Below are 26752 nucleotides of genomic sequence, written 5' to 3' on the forward strand. Positions count from 1 at the left end.
TCTCTAATCATCACCAGACCCCTCCATTACTGTATAATGTCCCAGCTGTGTCACCTCTCTAGTCATCACCAGACCCCTCCATTACTGTATAATGTCCCAGCAGTGTCACCTCTCTAATCATCACCAGACCCCTCCATTACTGTATAATGTCCCAGCAGTGTCACCTCTCCAGTCATCACCAGACCCCTCCATTACTGTATAATGTCCCAGCAGTGTCACCTCTTCTGTAGTGTAAGAGGAGAACAAGTGCTCACACGTTGTAACCAAATATCCTTACAGAAACCTACCACGTCTCCTTTTCACAAATAAGCACCGCCCACTTATGTCACATGACCATCCTCACAGGTCCTTCATCCATTGTCTCTTCTAACCAGCTAAGCTCCGCCCCCTCATGCACTGATCATATGATTGTGACATCATCACAGGTCCTATACCTCCCGATCTAGAAGGTACAGAGCAGGTCCTGGTCGGACAATACAAAGATTGCATGAGGAGGAGGTTTGTTACAGTGTGTCACCCCAGTAGTAAGGAGATTACATGAGGAGGAGGTTTGTTACAGTGTGTCACCCCAGTAGTGAGGAGATTACATGGGGAGGAGGATTGTTACAGTGTGTCACCCCAGTAGTAAGGAGATTACATGAGGAGGAGGCTTGTTACAGTGTGTCACCCCAGTAGTAAGGAGATTACATGAGGAGGAGGTTTGTTACAGTGTGTCACCCCTGTAGTAAGGAGATTACACGAGGAGGAGGTTTGTTACAGTGTGTCACCCCAGTAGTGAGGAGATTACATGAGGAGGAGGTTTGTTACAGTGTGTCACCCCAGTAGTAAGGAGATTACATGAGGAGGAGGAGGTTTGTTACAGTGTATCACCCCAGTAGTAAGGAGATTACATGAGGAGGAGGTTTGTTACAGTGTGTCACCCCAGTAGTAAGGAGATTACATGAGGAGGAGGTTTGTTACATTGTGTCACCCCAGTAGTAAGGAGATTACATGAGGAGGAGGTTTGTTACAGTGTGTCACCCCAGTAGTGAGGAGATTACATGAGGAGGAGGTTTCTTACATTGTGTCACCCCAGTAGTAAGGAGATTACATGAGGAGGAGGTTTGTTACAGTGTGTCACCCCAGTAGTAAGGAGATTACATGAGGAGGAGGTTTGTTTCAGTGTATCACCCCAGTAGTAAGAAGATTACATGAGGAGGAGGTTTGTTACAGTGTGTCACCCCAGTAGTAAGGAGATTACATGAGGAGGTTTGTTACAGTGTGTCACCCCAGTAGTAAGGAGATTACACGAGGAGGAGGTTTGTTACAGTGTGTCATCCCAGTAGTGAGGAGATTACATGGGGAGGAGGTTTGTTACAGTGTGTCACCCCAGTACTAAGGAGATTACATGAGGAGGAGGTTTGTTACAGTGTGTCACCCCAGTAGTAAGGAGATTACATGAGGAGGAGGTTTGTTACAGTGTGTCACCCCAGTAGTAAGGAGATTACATGAGGAGGAGGTTTGTTACAGTGTGTCACCCCAGTAGTAAGGAGATTACATGGGGAGGAGGTTTGTTACAGTGTGTCACCCCAGTAGTAAGGAGATTACATGAGGAGGAGGTTTGTTACAGTGTGTCACCCCAGTAGTAAGGAGATTACATGAGGAGGAGGTTTGTTACAGTGTGTCACCCCAGTAGTAAGGAGATTACATGAGGAGGAGGTTTGTTACAGTGTGTCACCCCAGTAGTAAGGAGATTACATGAGGAGGTTTGTTACAGTGTGTCACCCCAGTAGTAAGGAGATTACACGAGGAGGAGGTTTGTTACAGTGTGTCATCCCAGTAGTGAGGAGATTACATGGGGAGGAGGTTTGTTACAGTGTGTCACCCCAGTACTAAGGAGATTACATGAGGAGGAGGTTTGTTACAGTGTGTCACCCCAGTAGTAAGGAGATTACATGAGGAGGAGGTTTGTTACAGTGTGTCACCCCTGTAGTAAGGAGATTACATGAGGAGGAGGTTTGTTACAGTGTGTCACCCCAGTAGTAAGGAGATTACATGGGGAGGAGGTTTGTTACAGTGTGTCACCCCAGTAGTAAGGAGATTACATGAGGAGGAGGTTTGTTACAGTGTGTCACCCCAGTAGTAAGGAGATTACATGAGGAGGAGGTTTGTTACAGTGTGTCACCCCAGTAGTAAGGAGATTACATGAGGAGGAGGTTTGTTACAGTGTGTCACCCCAGTAGTAAGGAGATTACATGAGGAGGTTTGTTACAGTGTGTCACCCCAGTAGTAAGGAGATTACACGAGGAGGAGGTTTGTTACAGTGTGTCATCCCAGTAGTGAGGAGATTACATGGGGAGGAGGTTTGTTACAGTGTGTCACCCCAGTACTAAGGAGATTACATGAGGAGGAGGTTTGTTACAGTGTGTCACCCCAGTAGTAAGGAGATTACATGAGGAGGAGGTTTGTTACAGTGTGTCACCCCTGTAGTAAGGAGATTACATGAGGAGGAGGTTTGTTACAGTGTGTCACCCCAGTAGTAAGGAGATTACATGGGGAGGAGGTTTGTTACAGTGTGTCACCCCAGTAGTAAGGAGATTACATGAGGAGAAGGTTTGTTACAGTGTGTCACCCCAGTAGTAAGGAGATTACATGGGGAGGAGGTCTGTTACAGTGTGTCACCCCAGTAATAAGGAGATTACATGAGGAGGAGGTTTGTTACAGTGTGTCACCCTAGTAGTAAGGAGATTACATGAGGAGGAGGTTTGTTACAGTGTGTCACCCCAGTAGTAAGGAGATTACATGAGGAGGAGGTTTGTTACAGTGTGTCACCCCAGTAGTAAGGAAATTACATGAGGAGGAGGTTTGTTACAGTGTGTCACCCCAGTAGTAAGGAGATTACATGAGGAGGAGGTTTGTTACAGTGTGTCACCCCAGTAGTAAGGAGATTATGTGAGGAGAGGGATTGTTACAGTGTGTCACCCCAGTAGTAAGGAGATTACATGAGGAGGAGGATTGTTACAGTGTGTCATCCCAGTAGTAAGGAGATTATATGAGGAGGAGGTTTGTTACAGTGTGTCACCCCAGTAGTAAGGAGATTATATGAGGAGGAGGTTTGTTACAGTGTGTCACCCCAGTAGTAAGGAGATTACATGAGGAGGAGGTTTGTTACAGTGTGTCACCCCAGTAGTAAGGAGATTACATGAGGAGGAGGTTTGTTACAGTGTGTCACCCCAGTAGTAATGAGATCACATGAGGAGGAGGTTTGTTACAGTGTGTCACCCCAGTAGTAAGGAGATTACATGAGGAGGAGGTTTGTTACAGTGTGTCATCCCATTAGTAAGGAGATTACATGAGGAGGTTTGTTACAGTGTGTCACCCCAGTAGTAAGGAGATTACATGAGGAGAAGGTTTGTTACAGTGTGTCACCCCAGTAGTGAGATTACATGAGGAGGAGGTTTGTTACAGTGTGTCACCCCAGTAGTAAGGAGATTACATGAGGAGGAGGTTTGTTACAGTGTGTCACCCCAGTAGTAAGGAGATTACATGAGGAGAAGGTTTGTTACAGTGTGTCACCCCAATAGTAAGGAGATCACATGAGGAGGGGGTTTGTTACAGTGTGTCACCCTAGTAGTAAGGAGATTACATGGGGAGGAGGTCTGTTACAGTGTGTCATCCCAGTAGTAAGGAGATTACATGGGGAGGAGGTCTGTTACAGTGTGTCACCCCAGTAGTAAGGAGATTACATGAGGAGGAGGTTTGTTACAGTGTGTCACCCCAGTAGTAAGGAGATTACATGGGGAGGAGGTCTGTTACAGTGTGTCACCCCAGTAGTAAGAAGATTACATGAGGAGGAGGTTTGTTACAGTGTGTCACCCTAGTAGTAAAGAGATTACATGAGGAGGAGGTTTGTTACAGTGTGTCACCCCAGTAGTAAGGAGATTACATGAGGAGGAGGTTTGTTACAGTGTGTCACCCCAGTAGTAAGGAGATTACATGAGGAGGAGGTTTGTTACAGTGTGTCACCCTAGTAGTAAGGAGATTACATGAGGAGGAGGTTTGTTACAGTGTGTCACCCCAGTAGTAAGGAGATTACATGAGGAGGAGGTTTGTTACAGTGTGTCACCCCAGTAGTAAGGAGATTACATGAGGAGGAGGTTTGTTACAGTGTGTCACCCCAGTAGTAAGGAGATTACATGAGGAGGAGGTTTGTTACAGTGTGTCACCCCAGTAGTAAGGAGATTACATGAGGAGGAGGTTTGTTACAGTGTGTCACCCCAGTAGTAATGAGATCACATGAGGAGGAGGTTTGTTACAGTGTGTCACCCCAGTAGTAAGGAGATTACATGAGGAGGAGGTTTGTTACAGTGTGTCACCCCAGTAGTGAGATTACATGAGGAGGAGGTTTGTTACAGTGTGTCACCCCAGTAGTAAGGTGATTACATGAGGAGGAGGTTTGTTACAGTGTGTCACCCCAGTAGTAAGGAGATTACATGAGGAGGAGGTTTGTTACAGTGTGTCACCCCAGTAGTAAGGAGATTACATGATGAGGAGGATTGTTACAGTGTGTCACCCCAGTAGTAATGAGATTACATGAGGAGGAGGTTTGTTACAGTGTGTCACCCAGTAGTAAGGAGATTACATGAGGAGGAGGTTTGTTGCAGTGTCAACCCAGTATTGAGGAGATTACATGAGGAGGAGGTTTGTTACAGTGTGTCACCCCAGTAGTAAGGAGATTACATGAGGAGGAGGTTTGTTACAGTGTCACCCCAGTAGTAAGGAGATTACATGAGGAGGAGGTTTGTTACAGTGTGTCACCCCAGTAGTCAGGAGATTACATGAGGAGAAGGTTTGTTACAGTGTGTCACCCCAGTAGTAAGGAGATTACATGAGGAGGAGGTTTGTTACAGTGTGTCACCCCAGTAGTAAGGAGATTATATGAGGAGGAGGTTTGTTACAGTGTGTCACCCCAGTAGTCAGGAGATTACATGAGGAGGAGGTTTGTTACAGTGTGTCACCCCAGTAGTGAGGAGATTACATGAGGAGGAGGTTTGTTACATTGTGTCACCCCAGTAGTAAGGAGATTACATGAGGAGGGGGTTTGTTACAGTGTGTCACCCCAGTAGTAAGGAGATTACATGACGAGGAGGTTTGTTACAGTGTGTCACCCCAGTAGTAAGGTGATTACATGACGAGGAGGTTTGTTACAGTGTGTCACCCCAGTAGTGAGGAGATAATATGAGGAGGAGGTTTGTTACAGTGTGTCACCCTAGTAGTAAGGAGATTACATGAGGAGGAGGTTTGTTACAGTGTGTCACCCCAGTAGTAAGGAGATTACATGAGGAGGAGGTTTGTTACAGTGTGTCACCCCAGTCGTAAGGAGATTACATGAGGAGGAGGTGTTACAGTGTGTCACCCCAGTAGTGAGGAGATTACATGAGGAGGAGGTTTGTTACAGTGTGTCACCCCAGTAGTAAGGAGATTACAGGAGGAGGGTGTTTGCTACATTGTGTCACTGGTTCTGTGATTCAAGCTCCTTTTATTCAGGACTATCCCCTCTAGCTGATCCAGTTGTCTCCTCTTCTCCTGAATGACCCCCAAGGATGGACAAGGACAGGAATGAGACGACTAAGAGAATATTACACTTCACCCTGGAGATCCTCCACCTGCTGACCGGAGAGGTGAGGTGACCCATCTACATTTCCACCATTGTTGCCCCCCCATCTACATTTCCACCATTGTTGTCCCCATCTACATTTCCACCATTGTTGTCTTCTCATCTACATTTCCACCATTGTTGTCCCCATCTACATTTCCACCATTGTTGTCCCCCATCTACATTTCCACCATTGTTGTCCCCCCATCTACATTTCCACCATTGTTGTCCCCATCTACATTTCCACCATTGTTGTCCCCATCTACATTTCCACCATTGTTGTCCCCCATCTACATTTCCACCATTGTTGTCCCTATCTACATTTCCACCATTGTTGTCCCCATCTACATTTCCACCATTGTTGTCCTCATCTACATTTCCACCATTGTTGTCCCCATCTACATTTCCACCATTGTTGTCCCCATCTACATTTCCACCATTGTTGTCCCCCCATCTACATTTCCACCATTGTTGTCCCCCCCATCTACATTTCCACCATTGTTGTCCCCACATCTACATTTCCACCATTGTTGTACCCATCTACATTTCCACCATTGTTGGCCCCCATCTACATTTCCACCATTGTTGTCCCCCATCTACATTTCCACCATTGTTGTCCCCATCTACATTTCCACCATTGTTGTTCCCATCTACATTTCCACCATTGTTGTCCCCATCTACATTTCCACCATTGTTGTCCCCCCATCTACATTTCCACCATTGTTGTCCCCATCTACATTTCCACCATTGTTGTCCCCCATCTACATTTCCACCATTGTTGTCCCCATCTACATTTCCACCATTGTTGTCCCCCATCTACATTTCCACCATTGTTGTCCCCATCTACATTTCCACCATTGTTGTCCCCATCTACATTTCCACCATTGTTGTTCCCATCTACATTTCCACCATTGTTGTCCCCATCTACATTTCCACCATTGTTGTCCCCATCTACATTTCCACCATTGTTGTCCCCATCTACATTTCCACCATTGTTGTTCCCATCTACATTTCCACCATTGTTGTCCCCCCCATCTACATTTCCACCATTGTTGTCCCCCCATCTACATTTCCACCATTGTTGTCCTCATCTACATTTCCACCATTGTTGTCCCCATCTACATTTCCACCATTGTTGTTCCCATCTACATTTCCACCATTGTTGTTCCCATCTACATTTCCACCATTGTTGTCCCCCATCTACATTTCCACCATTGTTGTCCCCATCTACATTTCCACCATTGTTGTTCCCATCTACATTTCCACCATTGTTGTCCCCCATCTACATTTCCACCATTGTTGTCCCCATCTACATTTCCACCATTGTTGTCCCCATCTACATTTCCACCATTGTTGTTCCCATCTATATTTCCACCATTGTTGTCCCCCATCTACATTTCCACCATTGTTGTCCCCATCTACATTTCCACCATTGTTGTCCCCATCTACATTTCCACCATTGTTGTCCCCATCTACATTTCCATCATTGTTGTCCCCATCTACATTTTCACCATTGTTGTCCCCATCTACATTTCCACCATTGTTGCCCCCCCCCATCTACATTTCCTCCATTGTTGTCCCCATCTACATTTCCACCATTGTTGGCCCCCATCTTTGGCCCCCGCTCTATGTTCTGGATGTCTCTTTGTAGGGGAGGTCTCCAGAACTGACCCCAGTATTCCAGATGTGCTCACTAGAGCTCTATACAGGGGGCACAATCTCCTCTTTGTAGTGGGGGAGGAATACTGGGGTCAGTCCCCTCATTGTCTCTCTCCATACACAGGATTACACCATAGTGAAGAAGACATGGGGGGAGTGTGTGGCCCCCAGCAGCCATCTCCATGAGTCAGGAGGACGGAGCAGGGCCCGGGGCAACATCATGGAGCCTCCACCTCACTCACTGATACATGAGAAGAAAATCCTGGAACTCATCCACAGGATCACTGAGCTGCTGACTAGAGAGGTGACCCTGCTGGGACATTATACAGTAATGGAGGGGTCTGGTGATGATTAGAGAGGTGACACTGCTGGGACATTATATAGTAATGGAGGGGTCTGGTGATGACTTTAGAGGTGACACTGCTGGGACATTATACAGTAATGGAGGGGTCTGGTGATGATTAGAGAGGTGACACTGCTGGGACATTATACAGTAATGGAGGGGTCTGGTGATAAGAGGTGACACTGCTGGGACATTATACAGTAATGGAGGGGTCTGGTGATAAGAGGTGACACTGCTGGGACATTATACAGTAATGGAGGGGTCTGGTGATGAGAGGTGACACTGCTGGGACATTATACAGTAATGGAGGGGTCTGGTGATGATTAGAGAGGTGACACTGCTGGGACATTATATAGTAATGGAGGGGTCTGGTGATGATTAGAGAGGTGACACTGCTGGGACATTATATAGTAATGGAGGGGTCTGGTGATGATTAGAGAGGTGACACTGCTGGGACATTATACAGTAATGGAGGGGTCTGGTGATGATTAGAGAGGTGACACTGCTGGGACATTATACAGTAATGGAGGGGTCTGGTGATGACTGAATAGGTGACAGTGCTGGGACATTATACAGTAATGGAGGGGTCTGGTGATGACTGGAGAGGTGACACTGCTGGGACATTATACAGTAATGGAGGGGTCTGGTGATTAGAGAGGTGACACTGCTGGGACATTATACAGTAATGGAGGGGTCTGGTGATGACTGGAGAGGTGACACTGCTGGGACATTATACAGTAATGGACGGGTCTGATGACTGGAGAGGTGACACTGCTGGGACATTATACAGTAATGGAGGGGTCTGGTGATGACTGGAGAGGTGACACTGCTGGGACATTATACAGTAATGGAGGGGTCTGGTGATGATTAGAGAGGTGACACTGCTGGGACATTATACAGTAATGGAGGAGTCTGGTGATGACTGGAGAGGTGACACTGCTGGGACATTATACAGTAATGGAGGGGTCTGGTGATGATTAGAGAGGTGACACTGCTGGGACATTATACAGTAATGGAGGGGTCTGGTGATGATTAGAGAGGTGACACTGCTGGGACATTATACAGTAATGGAGGGGTCTGGTGATGACTGGAGAGGTGACACTGCTGGAACATTATACAGTAATGGAGGGGTCTGGTGATGAGAGGTGACACTGCTGGGACATTATACAGTAATGGAGGGGTCTGGTGATGATTGGAGAGGTGACCCTGCTGGGACATTATACAGTAATGGAGGGGTCTGGTGATGACTGGAGAGGTGACACTGCTGGGACATTATACAGTAATGGAGGGGTCTGGTGATGTCTGGAGAGGTGACACTGCTGGGACATTATACAGTAATGGAGGGGTCTGGTGATGTCTGGAGAGGTGACACTGCTGGGACATTATACAGTAATGGAGGGGTCTGGTGATGATTAGAGAGGTGACACTGCTGGGACATTATACAGTAATGGAGGGTTCTGGTGATGACCGGAGAGGTGACACTGCTGGGACATTATACAGTAATGGAGGGGTCTGGTGATGATTAGAGAGGTGACACTGCTGGGACATTATACAGTAATGGAGGGGTCTGGTGATGACAGGAGAGGTGACCCTGCTGGGACATTATACAGTAATGGAGGGGTCTGGTGATGACTGGAGAGGTGACACTGCTGGGACATTATACAGTAATGGAGGGGTCTGGTGATGATTAAAGAGGTGACACTGCTGGGACATTATACAGTAATGGAGGGGTCTGGTGATAGGTGACACTGCTGGGACATTATACAGTAATGGAGGGGTCTGGTGATAGGTGACACTGCTGGGACATTATACAGTAATGGAGGGGTCTGGTGATGACGGTATCATTGTGTGTCAGGTTCCTATAAGGTGTCAGGATGTGGCGGTCTATTTCTCCATGGAGGAGTGGGAGTATGTAGAAGGACACAAGGATCTGTACCAGGACATAGTCATGATGGAGGATCACCGGCCCCTCACATCACAAGGTAAGAAGAGATATATATATATATATATATATATATATATATATATATAGATATCACTCTCACTACCTAGTAAGATAGAAATCTATCCAGCACTGATGTATTCATTCTCTGTGTGTTCCCCACAGATGGAGTCATTGATAGAAATCCACCCGAGAGGTGTCCCCGCCCTCTGTATTCCCAGGACTGTCCAGAGGGAAATGTCCCAGAGAAGCATCAGGTAGATGAGTCTGATCCTATATCTCTATAGGGGGGCCCTGCAGTCATAGATGTGGGGGTAGATTTTGGGGGTCTCTGTTGCTCCTCCTGTCTGCTGTATTGTAGTGAATTGTTCTATATGTCACATCAGGGGGGAGATCTGACTAATAATAAAGTGGAGGATGAAGAAGAGAGGATGAGGGGCCATCACCCGTGTATGAGGGAAGTGAAGGAGGAAATTCCAGGAGGTGTTACCCCAGGTATGTAATAATTCCAGGAGGTGTTGTCCCAGGTATGTAATAATTCCGGGAGGTGTTACCCCAGGTATGTAATAATTCCAGGAGGTGTTACCCCAGGTATGTAATAATTCCAGGAGGTGTTACCCCCTGGAATGTAATAATTCCAGGAGGTGTTACCCCAGGTATGTAATAATTCCAGGAGGTGTTACCCCAGGTATGTAATAATGCCAGGAGGTGTTACCCCAGGTATGTAATAATGCCAGGAGGTTTTACCCCAGGTATGTAATAATGTCAGGAGGTGTTATCCCAGGTATGTAATAATTCCAGGAGGTGTTACCCCAGGTATGTAATAATTCCAGGAGGTGTTACCCCAGGTATGTAATAATTCCATGAGGGGTTACCCCAGGTATGTAATAATTCCAGGAGGGGTTACCCCAGGTATGTAATAATGCCAGGAGGTGTTACCCCAGGTATGTAATAATGCCAGGAGGTGTTACCCCAGGTATGTAATAATTCCAGGAGGTGTTACCCAGTTATGTAATAATTCCAGTAGGTGTTACCCAGGTATATAATAATTCCAGGAGGTGTTACCCCTGGTATGTAATAATGCCAGGAGGTGTTACCCCAGGGATGTAATAATGCCAGGAGGTGTTACCCCAGGGATGTAATAATGGATTACAGAGGGAATTCAGAGGTTTCTTCAGGGGAGGCTCCACCTCAGATCTACATTACATTAACCCTTCAGGCCCCAGTGATCCCCTGTGTTATGTATAGTCAGGACCTGAGGAAGGAGACTGCACATAGAGTTCCTCTCCAAGGTCATCTGTGGGTCCTCTCCGGGGTCATCTATGGGTCCTCTCCGGGGTCATCTGTGGGTCCTCTCCGAGGTCATCTGTGGGTCCTCTCCGAGGTCATCTGTGGGTCCTCTCCGAGGTCATCTGTGGGTCCTCTCCGAGGTCATCTGTGGGTCCTCTCCGTGGTCATCTGTGGGTCCTCTCCAAGGTCATCTATGGGTCCTCTCCGTGGTCATCTGTGGGTCCTCTCTGAGGTCATCTGTGGGTCCTCTCCGAGGTCATCTGTGGGTCCTCTCCGGTGTCATCTGTGGGTCCTCTCCGAGGTCATCTGTGGGTCCTCTCCAAGGTCATCTATGGGTCCTCTCCGTGGTCATCTGTGGGTCCTCTCTGAGGTCATCTGTGGGTCCTCTCCGGGATCATCTGTGGGTCCTCTCCGGGGTAATCTGTGGGTCCTCTCCGGGGTCATCTGTGGGTCCTCTCCGAGGTCATCTGTGGGTCCTCTCCGGGGTCATCTGTGGGTCCTCTCCGGGGTCATCTGTGGGTCCTCTCCGGGGTCATCTGTGGGTCCTCTCCGGGGTCATCTGTGGGTCCTCTCCGGGGTCATCTGTGGGTCCTCTCCGAGGTCGTCTGTGGGTCCTCTCCGAGGTCGTCTGTGGGTCCTCTGCGAGGTCGTCTGTGGGTCCTCTGCGAGGTCGTCTGTGGGTCCTCTGCGAGGTCATCTGTGGGTCCTCTGCGAGGTCATCTGTGGGTCCTCTGCGAGGTCATCTGTGGGTCCTCTCCGGGGTCATCTGTGGGTCCTCTCCGGGGTCATCTGTGGGTCCTCTCCGAGGTCGTCTGTGGGTCCTCTCCGAGGTCGTCTGTGGGTCCTCTCCGAGGTCGTCTGTGGGTCCTCTGCGAGGTCGTCTGTGGGTCCTCTGCGAGGTCGTCTGTGGGTCCTCTGCGAGGTCATCTGTGGGTCCTCTCCGGGGTCATCTGTGGGTCCTCTCCGAGGTCAAAAATTTGGGCCCCCCAGGTAAAAATTTGTATTAATGAGCATAAAGAAGCCAAGGAAAGATGGAAAAATCTCCAAAAGGATCAAATTACAGATTAGACATTCTTATAATATGTCACCAAAAGTTACATTTTATTTCCGTCATTTACACTTTCATAATAACAGGAAAAAAAAACATGGCGTCTGTAAAAGTTTGTGCCCCCTGCAGAGTTAATATCTTGTACTGCCCCCTTTGGCAAGTATCACAGCTTGTAAACTCTTTTTGTAGCAGCCAAGAGTCTTTCAGTTCTTGTTTGAGGTATCTTTGCCCATTCTTCCTTACAAAAGTCTTCCAGTTCTTTGAGATTTCTGGGCTGTCTGTCACGCACTGCTCTTTTTAGGTCTATCCATAGATTTTCAATTATGTTGAGGTCAGGAGATTGTGAAGGCCATGGCAAAACCTTCAGTTTATGCCTCTTGATGTAATCCCCCGTGGATTTCGAGGGGTGTTTAGGATCATTATCCATTTGTAGAAGCCATCCTGTCAGGATCCGGACTGGTATGCTAGAAGGACACTGGTGGTGGATCCTCTGTGTCAGAGAGGTTATGGCGTGGGCCGTACCAGGGGAACGGAATCTAAGGTGTTACTGGTTTTCACCAGAGCCCGCCGCAAAGCGGGATGGACTTGCTGCGGCAGGTAACCCCCAGGTCGTTCCACCCGATAGCGACTCAACCTCACTGACAGCTGAGACAGGCGCGGTACACAGGGACAAGGCAAGAGCAAGGTCGGACATAGCAGAAGGTCAGGGCAGGCAGCAAGGTTCGTAGTCAGGTGCAACGGCAGAGGGTCTGGATACACAGGCTAGGGAACACACAGAAACGCTTTCTCAGGGCACAAGGCAACAAGATCTGGCAAGGACAGGAAGGGGAAGTGGGTTTATATGGTAAATGGGAGTGATTACACTAATTGGGCCAGGCACCAATTAATGGTGCACTGGCCCTTTAAATTTCATAGAGCCGGCGCGCACGCGCCCTAGAGAGCGGGGCCGAGTGCGCCGGGACGGGACAGAAGGAGGACGGGGCAGGTGAGTGGAACGGGATGCGACTCGCGTGCGGGCATGTCCCGCCAGGCGGATCGCAACCCCGCCGGAGACACAGCACCTCCGGTCAGCGAGTCCAACCGGAGCGCAGGGATCAGAACGCCGTGAGCGCTCTGGGGGAGGAGAGGCACCCGGAGCGCTCGGCATAACAGTACCCCCCCCCCCCCCCTTAGGTCTCCCCCTCTTTTTGGAACCAAGGAACCTGTAGATGAGCTCTTTGTCCAAAATATTGGTCTCAGACTCCCAGGACCTCTCCTCAGGACCACAATTCTCCCAGTCAACCAAAAAAAATGTTTTACCTCGAACAACCTTGGAGGCGAGGATCTCCTTGACAGAGAAGACGTCAGAGGAGCCAGAGACAGGAGCAGGAACAGTGACCTTGGGAGAATAACGGTTAAGTGTGAGAGGTTTGACAAGAGAAACATGGAAAGAGTTGGGAATACGAAGAGAAGAAGGAAGATGGAGCTTGTAGGAGACAGAATTGATTTGTTTTTTTATTTTAAATGGCCCGATGGACCGAGGACCCAGCTTGTAGCTATGGACACGGAAACGGATGTATTTGGCAGAGAGCCATACTTTGTCACCGGGGGCAAAGACAGGAGGAGTTCTTCTCTTTTTATCTGCATGTCTCTTCATGCGGGATGAGGCCAGTAAGAGCGACTTTTGAGTCTCCTTCCAGATAGAGGAGAAGTCTTGTGTCAATTCATCTACGGCAGGGACTCCAGAAGAAGTGGGAATGGGGAGGGGGCAGCGGGTGACGGCCGTACACCACAAAAAATGGAGATTTGTAGGAAGATTCAGAATTTTTGAAATTGTACGAGAATTCAGCCCAGGGCAGAAGGTCGACCCAATCATCTTGACGGGAGGAGACAAAAATGTCGCAAGTAGACCCCAAGAATCTGGTTCACTCTTTCCACTTGTCCATTGGATTGAGGATGATAAGCGGAAGAAAATTTTAATTTGATTTTTAAATGAGTGCAGAGTGCTCTCCAAAATTTGGAGTCAAATTGGATGCCTCTATCAGAGACAATATGCGTGGGAAGCCCGTGGAGAAGAAAAATTTGCAGAAAAAATTGTTTCGCCAATTGTGGTGCAGAAGGAAGACCTAGAAGCGGGACAAAATGAGCCATTTTGGAAAAACGATCAACGACCACCCAAATGACAGTGTTACCATGAGATGAAGGTAGGTCAGTGATGAAGTCCATAGCTATATGGGACCAAGGCTGTTCAGGCACCGGCAGAGGAAGGAGAAGACCTGCAGGCTTCTGGCGTGGAGTTTTGTCACGTGCACACACTGTACAGGCCCGTACGAAATCGGTCACATCATTCTCCAGGGAGGACCACCAATAGTGTCTGGCAATAGCTGTATGGACTTTTTGATTCCAGCGTGACAAGCCAGATGGGAGGAATGACCCCATTTGAGAGTCTGGAGGCGAAGACATGGAGGAACATAAGTTTTTCCCGGAGGAATTAGCACCAGAGAAGCAGGGGCAGAGGAGATCAGACACTCTGGAGGAATGATGTGCGCAGGACGAAAATGAATTTGAAAATTGAAACGGGCAAAAAACAACGACCATCTGGCCTGGCGAGGATTTAACCGCTGGGCGGATTGAAGACAAGACAAATTTTTATGATCTGTGCAGATGGTGATGGGATGAAAGGATCCTTCCAGAAGATGTCTCCACTCCTCAAGTGCCAACTTAATGGCCAATAGTTCACGGTCTCCTATAGAATAGTTATTTTCCGGAGGAGAAAAATTTTTGGAGAAAAATCCGCAAGTGGCATTTTTTTAGCGGTTTTTTGAAGAAGAACAGCTCCGGCTCCAACTGAGGAGGCGTCAACCTCAAGGAAAAAAGGCTTCAGAGGATCTGGCCTGGACAAGACTGGTGCCGAAGCGAAGGCGGCCTTAAGGTGATTAAAAGCTTCATCCTCTGTATGTTATACTCACCTGACAGGCTGGGATTACTATCTTTACTGTATGCCCATTTAAATGCCCCCCCACAGGACGGGAAACTGAAGTTTATGGTAGATTGGGAGCAGGACTTGTGCACTACCCTGTCCCTTGAACAATGGAGAGGGTGTTGCGAAACTTTGAGCCGGGGCAGTTGGCAGGTGTCTCTGATGGAGACAGCACTTAAGGTGCTTCATAGGACCTATTTTGTCCCCGCCAGATTACACACTATTTACCCACTTGTCTCTCCTCTGTGCTTTCGCGCATGTGGTATGACGGGCACGAAGTATCATGTGTGGTGGTCGTGCCCTGTGGTGTCCTCCTTGTGGACTAGAATACACGATCTTTTAACTTCTATTTTTGCATGTCATATACCGGAGACGCCTGCCTTTTGTCTGCTGGGCTTGAAACCTGCCAGAATGAAGTTCAAGATTTTCCGTTTAGTTCAGCTTATTCTCTTGGCCACCAGAATCCATATTGCATCCCAATGGAAACAACAGTCTTTACATTTCTCGGGGGTATTACAAAGGATTAACACCATAATGTTATATGAGAAGTTGACTCCTATTAGGGAGGACACAGTGTCTCGTTTTGAGGAGGTGTGGGAGCCCTGGCTTACTTCCTCCCATTGTCCTGACATGCGCCATAGCCTGTCCTTGTATTGACTAAATAGGTTTATGTCCCCGCCCGGGATGGTACTGTTTTTTTACTTCTGTATATGGTATCTGATAGCCTATTTCATGTCTTTATCTCTATGTACGCCACTAGTTTGGTTCACTTTCGTAGGTCATGTTGACCTTACTTTATACTGTTTAATTGTCACGATTCGGCTTACAGGTAGTGGATCCTCTGTGTCAGCGAGGGATTGGCGTGGACCGTGCTGGTGGACCGGTTCTAAGAGGCTACTGTTGTTCACCAGAGCCCGCCGCAAAGCGGGATGGTCTTGCTGCGGCAGTAGCAACCAGGTCGTATCCACTAGCAACGGCTCAACCTCGCTGACTGCTGAGAAGGCGTGGGACAGAAGGACTAGGCAGAGGCAAGGTCAGACGTAGCAGAAGGTCGGGGCAGGCGGCAAGGTTCGTAGTCAAGATGGATAGCAGGAGTTCAGGTAACACAGGCTTTGGACAACACTAAACGCTTTCACTGGCACAAGGCAACAAGATCCGGCAAGGGAGTGCAGGGGAAGTGATGTGATATAGCCAGGGAGCAGGTGGAAGCCAATTAAGCTGATTGGTGCACTGGCCCTTTAAGTCTCAGAGAGCTGGCGCGCGCGCGCCCTAGAGAGCGGAGCCGCGCGCGCCAGCACATGACAGCAGGGGACCGGGACGGGTAAGTGACTTGGGATGCGATTAGCGAGCGGGCGCGTCCCACTGTGCGTTTCGCATCCCCGACGGCCATATCAGTGCAGCGCTCCCGGTCAGCGGGACCGACCGGGGCGCTGCAGGGAGAGAGACGCCGTGAGCGCTCCGGGGAGGAGCAGGGACCCGGAGCGCTCGGCGTAACAGTACCCCCCCCCCCCCCCCTTAGGTCTCCCCCTTTTTTTGTCCGACAACTGCTTTACCTGGGACGAGGACACCGGGAAAGAATGGAGGGTTTCCTCAACGGCAGGCAGTACAGCAGGAGTGGGAATGGGGAGGGAGGGCAGAGGGTGAAGCTTGGCACGGGGCAGGGTGACACCAGGACGGGGGCCATGAGGAGGCACTGAGGCTTGCCTGACGGGACTGGGAGGGGGGGAGAGGCATTTCTTGTGGCAAGCAGAGTCCCAGTTCTTGATCTCCCCGGTGGTCCAGTCAAGGGTGGGAGAATGAAGCTGGAGCCATGGCAGACCGAGGAGGACCTCAGAGGTGCAGTTGGGGAGGACGAAAAATTCAATCCTTTCGTGGTGGGGTCCAATGCACATTAAGAGGGGTTTTGTGCGGTAACGTACGGTGCAATCCAATCTAACTCCGTTGACCGCGGAAATGTAGAGCGGCTTGACGAGGGGAGTCACCGGGATGCAGAACTTATTCACCAGAGACTCCAAAATGAAATTCCCAGAGGCACCAGAGTCCAAGCAGGCCACGGCTGAGAGGGAGGAGTTGGCTGAAGGAGAAATCCGCACGGGCACCGTGAGACGTGGAGAAGCAGACTTTGAACCAAGAGACGCCACACCCACGTGAGCTGGGTGCGTGCGTGCGTTTCCCAGACGTGGAGGACGAATAGGGCAATCCACCAAGAAATGCTCGGTACTGGCACAGTACAGACAAAGATTTTCTTCCCTACGGCGATTCCTCTCTTCCTGGGTCAGGCGAGACCGATCCACTTGCATGGCCTCCTCGGCGGGAGGCCCAGGCGTAGATTGCAAAGGATACTGTGGGAGAGGTGCCCAGAGATCAAGGTCTTTTTCCTGGCGGAGCTCTTGGTGTCTCTCAGAAAAACGCATGTCAATGCGGGTGGCCAAATGGATAAGTTCTTGCAGGTTGGCAGGAATCTCTCGTGCGGCCAGCACATCCTTGATGCTACTGGATAGGCCTTTTTTAAAGGTCGCGCAGAGAGCCTCGTTATTCCATGATAAGTCGGAAGCAAGAGTACGAAATTGGATGGCGTACTCGCCCACTGAAGAATTACCCTGGACCAGGTTCAGCAGGGCAGTCTCAGCAGAAGAAGCTCGGGCTGGTTCCTCGAAGACACTACGGACTTCAGCGAAGAAGGACTGGACTGTGGCTGTGGCAGGATCATTGCGGTCCCAGAGCGGTGTGGCCCAAGACAAGGCCTTTCCTGAAAGAAGGCTCACTACGAACGCCACCTTAGACCGTTCTGTAGGAAACAGGTCCGACAACATCTCCATATGCAGGGAACACTGAGACAGAAATCCACGCAGAGTCTAGAGTCCCCATCAAATTTGTCCGGCAGGGACAAGCGGAGGCTAGGAGCGGCCACTCGCTGCGGAGGAGGTACAGGAGCTGGCGGAGGAGATGGTTGCTGCTGTAGCAGAGGCAGAAGTTGCTGTAACGTGGCGGTCAACTGCGACAGCTGCTGTCCTTGTTGGGCAATTTGCTGCGATTGCTGAGCGACCACCGTGGTAAGGTCAGCGAGACTTGGCAGCTGCACCTCAGCGGGATCCATGGCCGGATCTACTGTCACGATTCGGCAGGCTGGATGTGGATCCTCTGTGTCAGCGAGGGATTGGCGTGGACCGTGCTGGTGGACCGGTTCTAAGAGGCTACTGGTGTTCACCAGAGCCCGCCGCAAAGCGGGATGGTCTTGCTGCGGCAGTAGCAACCAGGTCGTATCCACTAGCAACGGCTCAACCTCGCTGACTGCTGAGAAGGCGTGGGACAGAAGGACTAGGCAGAGGCAAGGTCAGACGTAGCAGAAGGTCGGGGCAGGCGGCAAGGTTCGTAGTCAAGATGGATAGCAGGAGTTCAGGTAACACAGGCTTTGGACAACACTAAACGCTTTCACTGGCACAAGGCAACAAGATCCGGCAAGGGAGTGCAGGGGAAGTGATGTGATATAGCCAGGGAGCAGGTGGAAGCCAATTAAGCTAATTGGGCCAGGCACCAATCATTGGTGCACTGGCCCTTTAAGTCTCAGAGAGCTGGCGCGCGCGCGCCCTAGAGAGCGGAGCCGCGCGCGCCAGCGCATGACAGCAGGGGACCGGGACGGGTAAGTGACTTGGGATGCGATTAGCGAGCGGGCGCGTCCCGCTGTGCGAATCGCATCCCCGACGGCCATATCAGTGCAGCGCTCCCGGTCAGCGGGACCGACCGGGGCGCTGCAGGGAGAGAGACGCCGTGAGCAGTCCGGGGAGGAGCGGGGACCCGGAGCGCTCGGCGTAACATTAATGCTTGTACTTATGTACATTCCTTTTTGATTCAATAAAAGCTTCATGGTTTGACCGTTAAAAGCTTCATCCTCTTGGGGGGCCCAGGACCTCGGATTCGCGTCTTTCTTAGTCAGTGCCACAATAGGAGCAATGAAGGTGGAGAAGTGGGGAATGAACCGACGATAGTAGTTGGCGAATCCGAGGAAGCGCTGGATGGCACGAAGTCCAGAGGGGCGAGGCCAATCCAACACCGCGGAGAGCTTGTCAGGATCCATTTGAAGACCTTGACTGGAGACTAGTTATCCCAGGAAAGGAAGACAGCTGCGTTCAAAAAGACATTTTTCAAACTTGGCGTACACATGATTAACATGAAGTCGCTGGAGCACTTGACGGACATGGAGACGATGTTCTTCCAGGTTGGAAGAATAAATTAGGATGTCATCCAAGTAAACTACCACGCAGTTATAAAGCAAGTCCCGAAAGATTTCATTAAGAAAATCTTGAAAAACAGCAGGGGCATTGCACAGCCCAAAGGGCATGACGAGATATTCAAAGTGTCCATCTCTAGTGTTGAATGTGGTTTTCCACTCGTCGCCCTCACGAATTCGTATGAGGTTATATGCGCCCCTTAGATCTAGTTTGGTGAAAATGTTTGCTCCTCGCAGCCGGTCAAAGAGTTCTGAGATAAGTGGGAGAGGATAGCTGTTTTTCACAGTGATTTTATTAAGACCGCGGTATTCAATGCATGGGCGCAGAGATCCGTCTTTTTTGGCAACAAAGAAGAATCCTGCTCGGGCGGGGGAAGAAGACTTCCTGATAAATCCTCTTTTAAGGTTTTCTTGAATGTACTCGGTCATGGCTTGAGTCTCTGGAGCAGAGAGTGGGTAGATCCTGCCACGGGCGGTGAGGTTCCTGGAAGCAAGTGAATAGGGCAGTCGTAGGGTCTGTGAGGAGGTAAGACCTCTGCTTGCTTTTTACAAAACACATAAGAAAAGTCCTGATAGGCCTTAGGAAGGCCAGGCAATGGTGTAGCGGTGAACACTTGGCAGGTGGGAGCAGACTTGAGACAATGCTTGTGGCAGGAAGATCCCCAACTTTTAATGTCCCCAGTGGTCCAGTTGCGGGTAGGAGCGTGACGCTGGAGCCAGGGCAAGCCAAGAAGGATTTCAGAGGTACAGTTAGGCAGAACAAAAAATGCAATCTTTTCCTGATGTAGAGCTCCGACGCTCACAAGCAGAGGTTCAGTATGGTAGCGCACGGTGCTGACCAGTCTTTCTCCGTTCACAGAAGAGATGAAGAGTGGTTTGACGAGACGGGTAACAGGAATACTGAATCTGTTGACAAGTGAGGCTTCAATGAAGTTTCCTGCTGAACCTGAGTCCAGAAAGGCCACAGAGGAGAAGGAAGAATTAGTGGGTGTAGAAATCCGCACTGGAATAGTTAAGCGTGGAGAGGAAGAATTCACACCTAGTAACGCCTCTCCCACGTTAACTAGGTGCATGCGTTTCCCTGACGGGGAGGGCGAATAGGGCAGTCCTTAAGGAAATGTTCAGTACTAGCACAGTACAGGCACAAATTCTCACGACACGGTCCACGCCAATCCCTCGCTGACACAGAGAATCCACATCCAGCCTGCCGAATCCTAACAACGGGTTTGCAAAGGACACTGAAAGAGAGGTGCAAAACGAGGAGACCGCCTGGTGTGAACAAAATCCTTTTCCTGGCGTCTTTCAGAGAAACGAATGTCTATGCGGGTGGCCAAATGGATGAGCTCAGACAGGGTAGCAGGAATCTCTTGTGCGGCCAGAACATCTTTGATGTGGCTGGATAAACCTTTCTTGAAGGTTGCGCAGAGGGCCTCATTGTTCCAAGCAAGCTCCTAGGCGAGGGTGAAGAGCTCCCTTGGGCAAGATTCAATAGAGCCGTCTCGGCAGAGGAAACCCGGGCTGGCTCCTCAAAGACACTGCGTACTTCAGAAAAGAAGGTTTGGATGGAAGTAGTGACTGGATCGTTGCGGTCCCAAAGCGGTGTGGCCCAGGACAAGGCCTTCCCAGACAGTAGGCTGACCACGAACGCCACCTTAGACCGTTCAGTAGGAAACTGGTCTGACATCATCTCCATGTGTAGAGAACACTGAGACAGGAACCCACGGCACAGCTTAGAGTCCCCATCAAACTTATCGGGAAGGGGCAAGCGAAGTCTTGATGTGGTAACTCGCTGTGGAGGAGAAGCTGGAGCTGGCGGAGGAGATGGTTGCGGCTGTGGAGGCAGAAGTTGCTGTAGCATGGCAGTCAACTGAGTCAGTTGTCCTTGTTGAGCGATCAGCTGGGATTGCTGGGCGACCACGGTGGTGAGGTCAGCAATACTGGGCAGCGGCACCTCAGCGGGATCCATGGCTGGATCTACTGTCAGGATCCGGACTGGTATGCAGGAAGGACACTGGAGTGGATCCTCTGTGTCAGTGAGGCGATGGCGTGGGCCGTACCAGAGGAACGGAAACTAAGAGGTTACTGGTTTTCACCAGAGCCCGCCGCAAAGCGGGATGGACTTGCTGTGGCAGGTAACCCCCAGGTCGTTCCACCCGATAGCGACTCAACCTCACTGACAGCTGAGACAGGCGCGGTACACAAGGACAAGGCAAGGCAAGGTCAGACGTAGCAGAAGGTCAAGGCAGGCGGCAAGGTTCGTAGTCAGGGGCAGCGGCAAGGGGTCTGGATACACAGGCTAGGGAACACACAGAAACGCTTTCTCAGGGCACAAGGCAACAAGATTCGGCAAGGACAGGAAGGGGAAGTGGGTTTATATGGGAAATGGGAGTGATTACACTAATTGGGCCAGGCACAAATTAATGGTGCACTGGCCCTTCAAATTTCATAGAGCCAGCGCGCGCCCTAGAGAGCGGGGCCGCGCGCGTCGGGACGGGACAGAAGGAGGACGGGGCAGGTGAGTGGAACGGGATGCGACTCGCGAGCGGGCACGTCCTGCCAGGTGGATCGCATCCCCGCCGGAGACACAGCGCCTCCGGTCAGCGAGTCTGACCGGAGCGCAGGGATCAGAACGCCGTGAGCGCTCCGGGGGAGGAGAGGCACCCGGAGCGCTCGGCGTAACACATCCTCTCTTTAACTTCAGCTTTTTCACAGATGACATCAAGTTAGCATCCAAAATTTGCAGAAATTTTATTGAATCCATTTTTCCTTCTACTCGTGAGATGTTCCCTGTGCCACTGGCTGCAATATAACTCCAAAGCATGATTGATCCACCCCCATGCTTAACAGTTGGGCAGAGGTTCTTTTCATTAAATTCTGTTCCCCTTCTTCTCCAAACGTACCTTTGCTCATTCCGGACAAAAAGTTCAATTTTAACCTCATCGGTCCACAGAACTTGTTTCCAAAATGCATCAGGCTTGTCTATATGTTCATTTGCAAAGTTCAAACGCTGATTTTTGTGGTGAGGACGTAGAAGAGGTTTTCTTCTGATGACTCTTCTATGAAGACCATATTTGTACAAGTATCTCTTTATAGTGGAATAGTGAACCACAACTCCAGTGTCTGACAGATCTTTCTGGAGGGATTGTGCAATCAAACGTGAGGTTTGAATAGCTTTTCTCACAATCCTGCGAGCTGTTCTGTCTGATATTTTCTTGGTCTTCCAGATCTTGCTTTACCTTCCACTGTTCCTTATGACTGCCATTTCTTAATTACATTCTGAACAGAAGATATTGACATCTGAAAACGTTTTGCTATCTTCTTATAGCTTTCTCCAGCTTTGTGAGCGTCAACTATTTTCAGTTTCAGATTTCTAGACAACTGCTTAGAGGAACCCATGGTGCTGATTGTTGGGGCAAGGTCAGATGAGTCTGGGCATTTATAACCTTTGAGATGACATCACGTGGTCTTCCCAGATGATGATTGAGAACAATCCATGACACTGGCAGGTCTCAGCTTTGCAAAGGGGGCAGTGCATGCTATAAATTCTGCAGGGTGCCCAAACTTTTGCAGACGCCATTTTATTGTTTTCTGTTATTTTGAAAGTGTAAATGATGGAAATAAAATGTAACTTTTGGTGACATATTATAAGAATGTCTAATCTGTAATTTGATGCCTTTTGGAGATTTTTCCATCTTTCCTCAGCTTCTTTATGCACATTAATACAAATTTTTACCTAGGGTGCCCAAACTTTTGATCCCCACTATATATGTATATGGGTCCTCTCCGAGGTCATCTGTGGGTCCTCTCCGGGGTCATCTGTGGGTCCTCTCCGAGGTCATCTGTGGATCCTCTCCGGGGTCATCTATGGATCCTCCCCGAGGTCATCTGTGGGTCCTCTCCGAGGTCATCTGTGGGTCCTCTCCGAGGTCATCTGTGGGTCCTCTCCGGGGTCATCTGTGGGTCCTCTCCGAGGTCATCTGTGGGTCCTCTCCGAGGTCATCTGTGGGTCCTCTCCGGGGTCATCTGTGGGTCCTCTCCGAGGTCATCTGTGGGTCCTCTCCGAGGTCATCTGTGGGTCCTCTCCGAGGTCATCTGTGGGTCCTCTCCGAGGTCATCTGTGGGTCCTCCCCGAGGTCATCTGTGGATCCTCTCCGAGGTCATCTGTGGATCCTCTCCGAGGTCATCTGTGGGTCCTCTCCGAGGTCATCTGTGGGTCCTCTCCGAGGTCATCTGTGGGTCCTCTCCGAGGTCATCTGTGGGTCCTCTCCGAGGTCATCTGTGGGTCCTCCCCGAGGTTATCTGTGGATCCTCTCCGAGGTCATCCGTGGGTCCTCCCGAGGTCATCTGTGGGTCCTCTCCGAGGTCATCTGTGGGTCCTCTCCGAGGTCATCTGTGGGTCCTCTCCGGGGTCATCTGTGGGTCCTCTCCGGGGTCATCTGTGGGTCCTCTCCGGGGTCATCTGTGGGTCCTCTCCGAGGTAATCTGTGGGTCCTCTCCGAGGTCATCTGTGGGTCCTCTCAATCTATACAGTCCAGGCTCTCTTTCTCTTGCACATGGCACTAAGACCCGCCCCCACTTTCTGCGTTCAGTTTTTGGGGCTCACCAGCTGCACACATGTATGGGATCAGGAAAGTCAGTTTCACCCCAATTAATTGTGATAGGGGCCCCTGTGACACTTCCTGCATCAAGTGTAGGGTCACACGTGTTGTATTTCGCTGCATATTTTCCTACTCAATAAACAAAAATTTCAATGTTATTTATTGACTTGATGTGATTTTTACCCCAACAGAAAATCCCATTAAAAACCCTGAGCGAAAAGTCATGTTATCCCTGAATGATAAAGGAGAAGATGGAGAGATCATGGAGCGCCCCTCAGGAGAAGATGGAGAGATCATGGAGCGCTCCTCAGGACAAGATGGAGAGATCATGGAGCGCCCCTCAGGAGAAGATGGAGAGATTATGGAGCGCTCCTCAGGAGAAGATGGAGAGATCATGGAGCGCTCCTCAGGACAAGATGGAGAGATCATGGAGCGCTCCTCAGGAGAAGACCTCCTTACCCCTAATGTCCATCCAGATCTATCATATAATAATCCCCCTGATTATGGGGAACCGTCTCCTCACCAATCACACATTGTTATCACAAGGACAGAGGAGAACGGGGAAAAAGGTTTTCACTGTGATGAATGTGGAAAATATTTCCAAAAAATTTTAGGTCTTATTAAACACAAACAAAGTCATGAAAGAATGAAGCCATATCTGTGTTCAGAATGTGGGAAATGTTTTACAGATAAACCAACTCTTGTTAGACATGCAAGAATTCACACAGGAGAGAAACCATATTCATGTTCAGAATGTGGGAAACGTTTTACAGATAGGTCACATCTGATTACACATAGAAGAATTCACACAGGAGAGAATCTACATTCATGTTCAGAATGTGGGAAATGTTGTTTAACAAAATCACATCTTGTTATACATAAGAGAAGTCACACAGGAGAGAGGCCATATACATGTTCAGAATGTGGGAAAAATTATACACAAAAATCACATCTTGTTATGCATGAAAGAAGTCACACAGGAGAGAAGCCATATTCATGTTCAGAATGTGGGAAATGCTTTTCATACAAATCGCACCTTGTTACACACATGAGACTTCACACAGGAGAGATGCCATTTTCATGTTCAGAATGTGGGAAATGCTTTTCAGATAAAGCAAATTTTGGTAAGCATGTGAGAAGCCACACAGGTGTGAAACCGTATTCATGTTCAGAATGTGGGAAATGCTTTATGAAGAAAACTAATTTTGTTAAACATGAGAGAAGTCACACAGGGAATTAGCCATATTTGTGTTCAGAATGTGGGAAATGCTTTGCAAAAAAAAAAATCAGATCTTGTTAGATATGAGAGATATAAGATGTAAAATAAAAAAAAAGTAAATTCTATGGAAGTCAATGGATTTCTGCTTTGATTGCTAGAAGAAACAGAGAGGCCTAACTACGGCCCATGGACTTTTAACCTTTAAAGTAAAAGGCTCAAACCTATAAAGTGTTATGAAAATGTAGCTCACAACGTGTTTCTGTTTTTAGTAAATACAGCATCTTCAGGGGAGAAACCAGTTGGTGAGAGTAAATACAGATGATCAGTATAGTCCCAAGATAGGTACCTGGCAAGAAGTCATATACTGCATGAACTAAAGTTACATGTGCCACATTTTGCAAGTTTCTGCGCCAAATGCGGCACAACTGGTTTCTCCCTGGAAAATGTTGTATTTACTAACAGAAACACGTTGGGAGCTACATACCCAGGGAATTGATTTGAGGCTGTATGGCGGAGCGTCACACAGGGACACCCAATACGGCTTCTGTCTTTATAATCATTATAAGAATTGTATATGACCGGAGGTTGTCTGCCGGTGGTTGCGGTAGTGGGAGATTTTTCACATTCTTCATTATTATTTTTACATGTAAACCCATTCTAAGTTACATTTATACTGTATATGGCATCATTTGGGATTTTGTGTTCATTACTAATAAAATGTGGTCTGATTGTTACATTTATGTGTTAAAAGGGTACTCCGGCGCTAAGACATCTCATCCCCTATCCAATGGATAAGATGCCTGATCGCCGCTGGGGACCCCCGTGATCTTGCACGCAGCTCCCCGTTACCATCAGTCCCCGGAGCATGTTCGTTCCAGGTTGGATGACTGGTGTTCACGAGGCCAGAGCATTGGGACGTCACGGCTCCGCCCCAGTGTGACGTCACACCCCGCCCCCCTTAATTCAAGCCATAGGCTTGCATTGAGGGGGTGGAGCGAGACGTCACACGGGGGCGGTGTTGTGACGTTATGATACTCCCCCGCCATCAGACACCTTGTCCCCTTTCCTTTGGATAGGGGATAAGATGCCTTGGGGCCGGAGAACCCCTTTAAGTCAGATAATTTGCGTGTAGGTCATAGATTCTGTTATTTCCCTGCTCACAGTTTCTAGTCCAATAAACTCAGTTCAGTTATCAGGTAACAGGTTTTTACAGCAATAACTTGACACTCAGGGGTTAAACCCCCACGGTACCGGACACGTCCTTTATAATTATCATTAGACGCATCGTTATAGTAATAGCTTGGCATGGCTTGTATCCCCACGGTTCCTTTTATCGGGGCAGGCCCTATACGGACGATTTGGCGTGTATGTACGGTTATAGCATCCTGCAGTTGTACAGGGCAAGCGCTCGCGGCTTCTGTGCGGTGCATGCACTCTTGGCGTTGGTATCATGTTTTCGCTTATAGCGGTTCATTCGCTGACAGCATTTATATAATCGTCGTAGCTTCTATGCCACTTAGTGTTTCCTCGTAGTGTTTTATTCTCTCGTCATACGGTTATAGTATATTAAAAAAAAACGATACGCTCATGAAATTTATACTGTTCATACGTTCACTGCATTTACACTGCTCATACGCTCGTGGCTGTCATTCTAATTGTACACTCATAACTGGATATACGCTCATGACATTCATACTGTTCATACGTTCATGGCATTTATACTGTTCATACGTTCATGGCATTTATACTGTTCATACGTTCATGGCATTTATACTGTTCATACGTTCATGGCATATATACTGTTCATACGCTCATGGCATTTATACTGTTC

The 26752-nt window shown here is 49.0% G+C and overlaps 1 protein-coding gene across 3 annotated transcripts; it reads left to right on the plus strand.

Annotated features, from left to right (window-relative positions):
• Positions 1 to 406: 406 nt before the first annotated feature.
• Positions 407 to 25146, plus strand: LOC130298003 (oocyte zinc finger protein XlCOF7.1-like). Of its 3 annotated transcripts, none has more exons than XM_056550884.1 (7): positions 407 to 449; positions 5542 to 5660; positions 7419 to 7598; positions 9493 to 9619; positions 9745 to 9836; positions 9966 to 10074; positions 23894 to 25146. In XM_056550884.1, the coding sequence occupies exons 2-7, from the start codon at positions 5583 to 5585 to the stop codon at positions 24940 to 24942; spliced, it is 1635 nt and encodes a 544-aa protein (XP_056406859.1). In that variant the 5' UTR covers positions 407 to 449; positions 5542 to 5582; the 3' UTR covers positions 24943 to 25146. The 3 variants fall into 3 exon arrangements, with proteins under 3 accessions (XP_056406859.1, XP_056406857.1, XP_056406858.1); XM_056550882.1 differs by having other exon boundaries at positions 423 to 498; XM_056550883.1 differs by having other exon boundaries at positions 436 to 498; positions 5527 to 5660.
• The last annotated feature ends 1606 nt before the right edge of the window (positions 25147 to 26752 follow it).

Source organism: Hyla sarda (genome assembly GCF_029499605.1).
Source record: "Hyla sarda isolate aHylSar1 chromosome 1 unlocalized genomic scaffold, aHylSar1.hap1 SUPER_1_unloc_15, whole genome shotgun sequence".
Lineage (NCBI taxonomy): Eukaryota > Metazoa > Chordata > Amphibia > Anura > Hylidae > Hyla > Hyla sarda.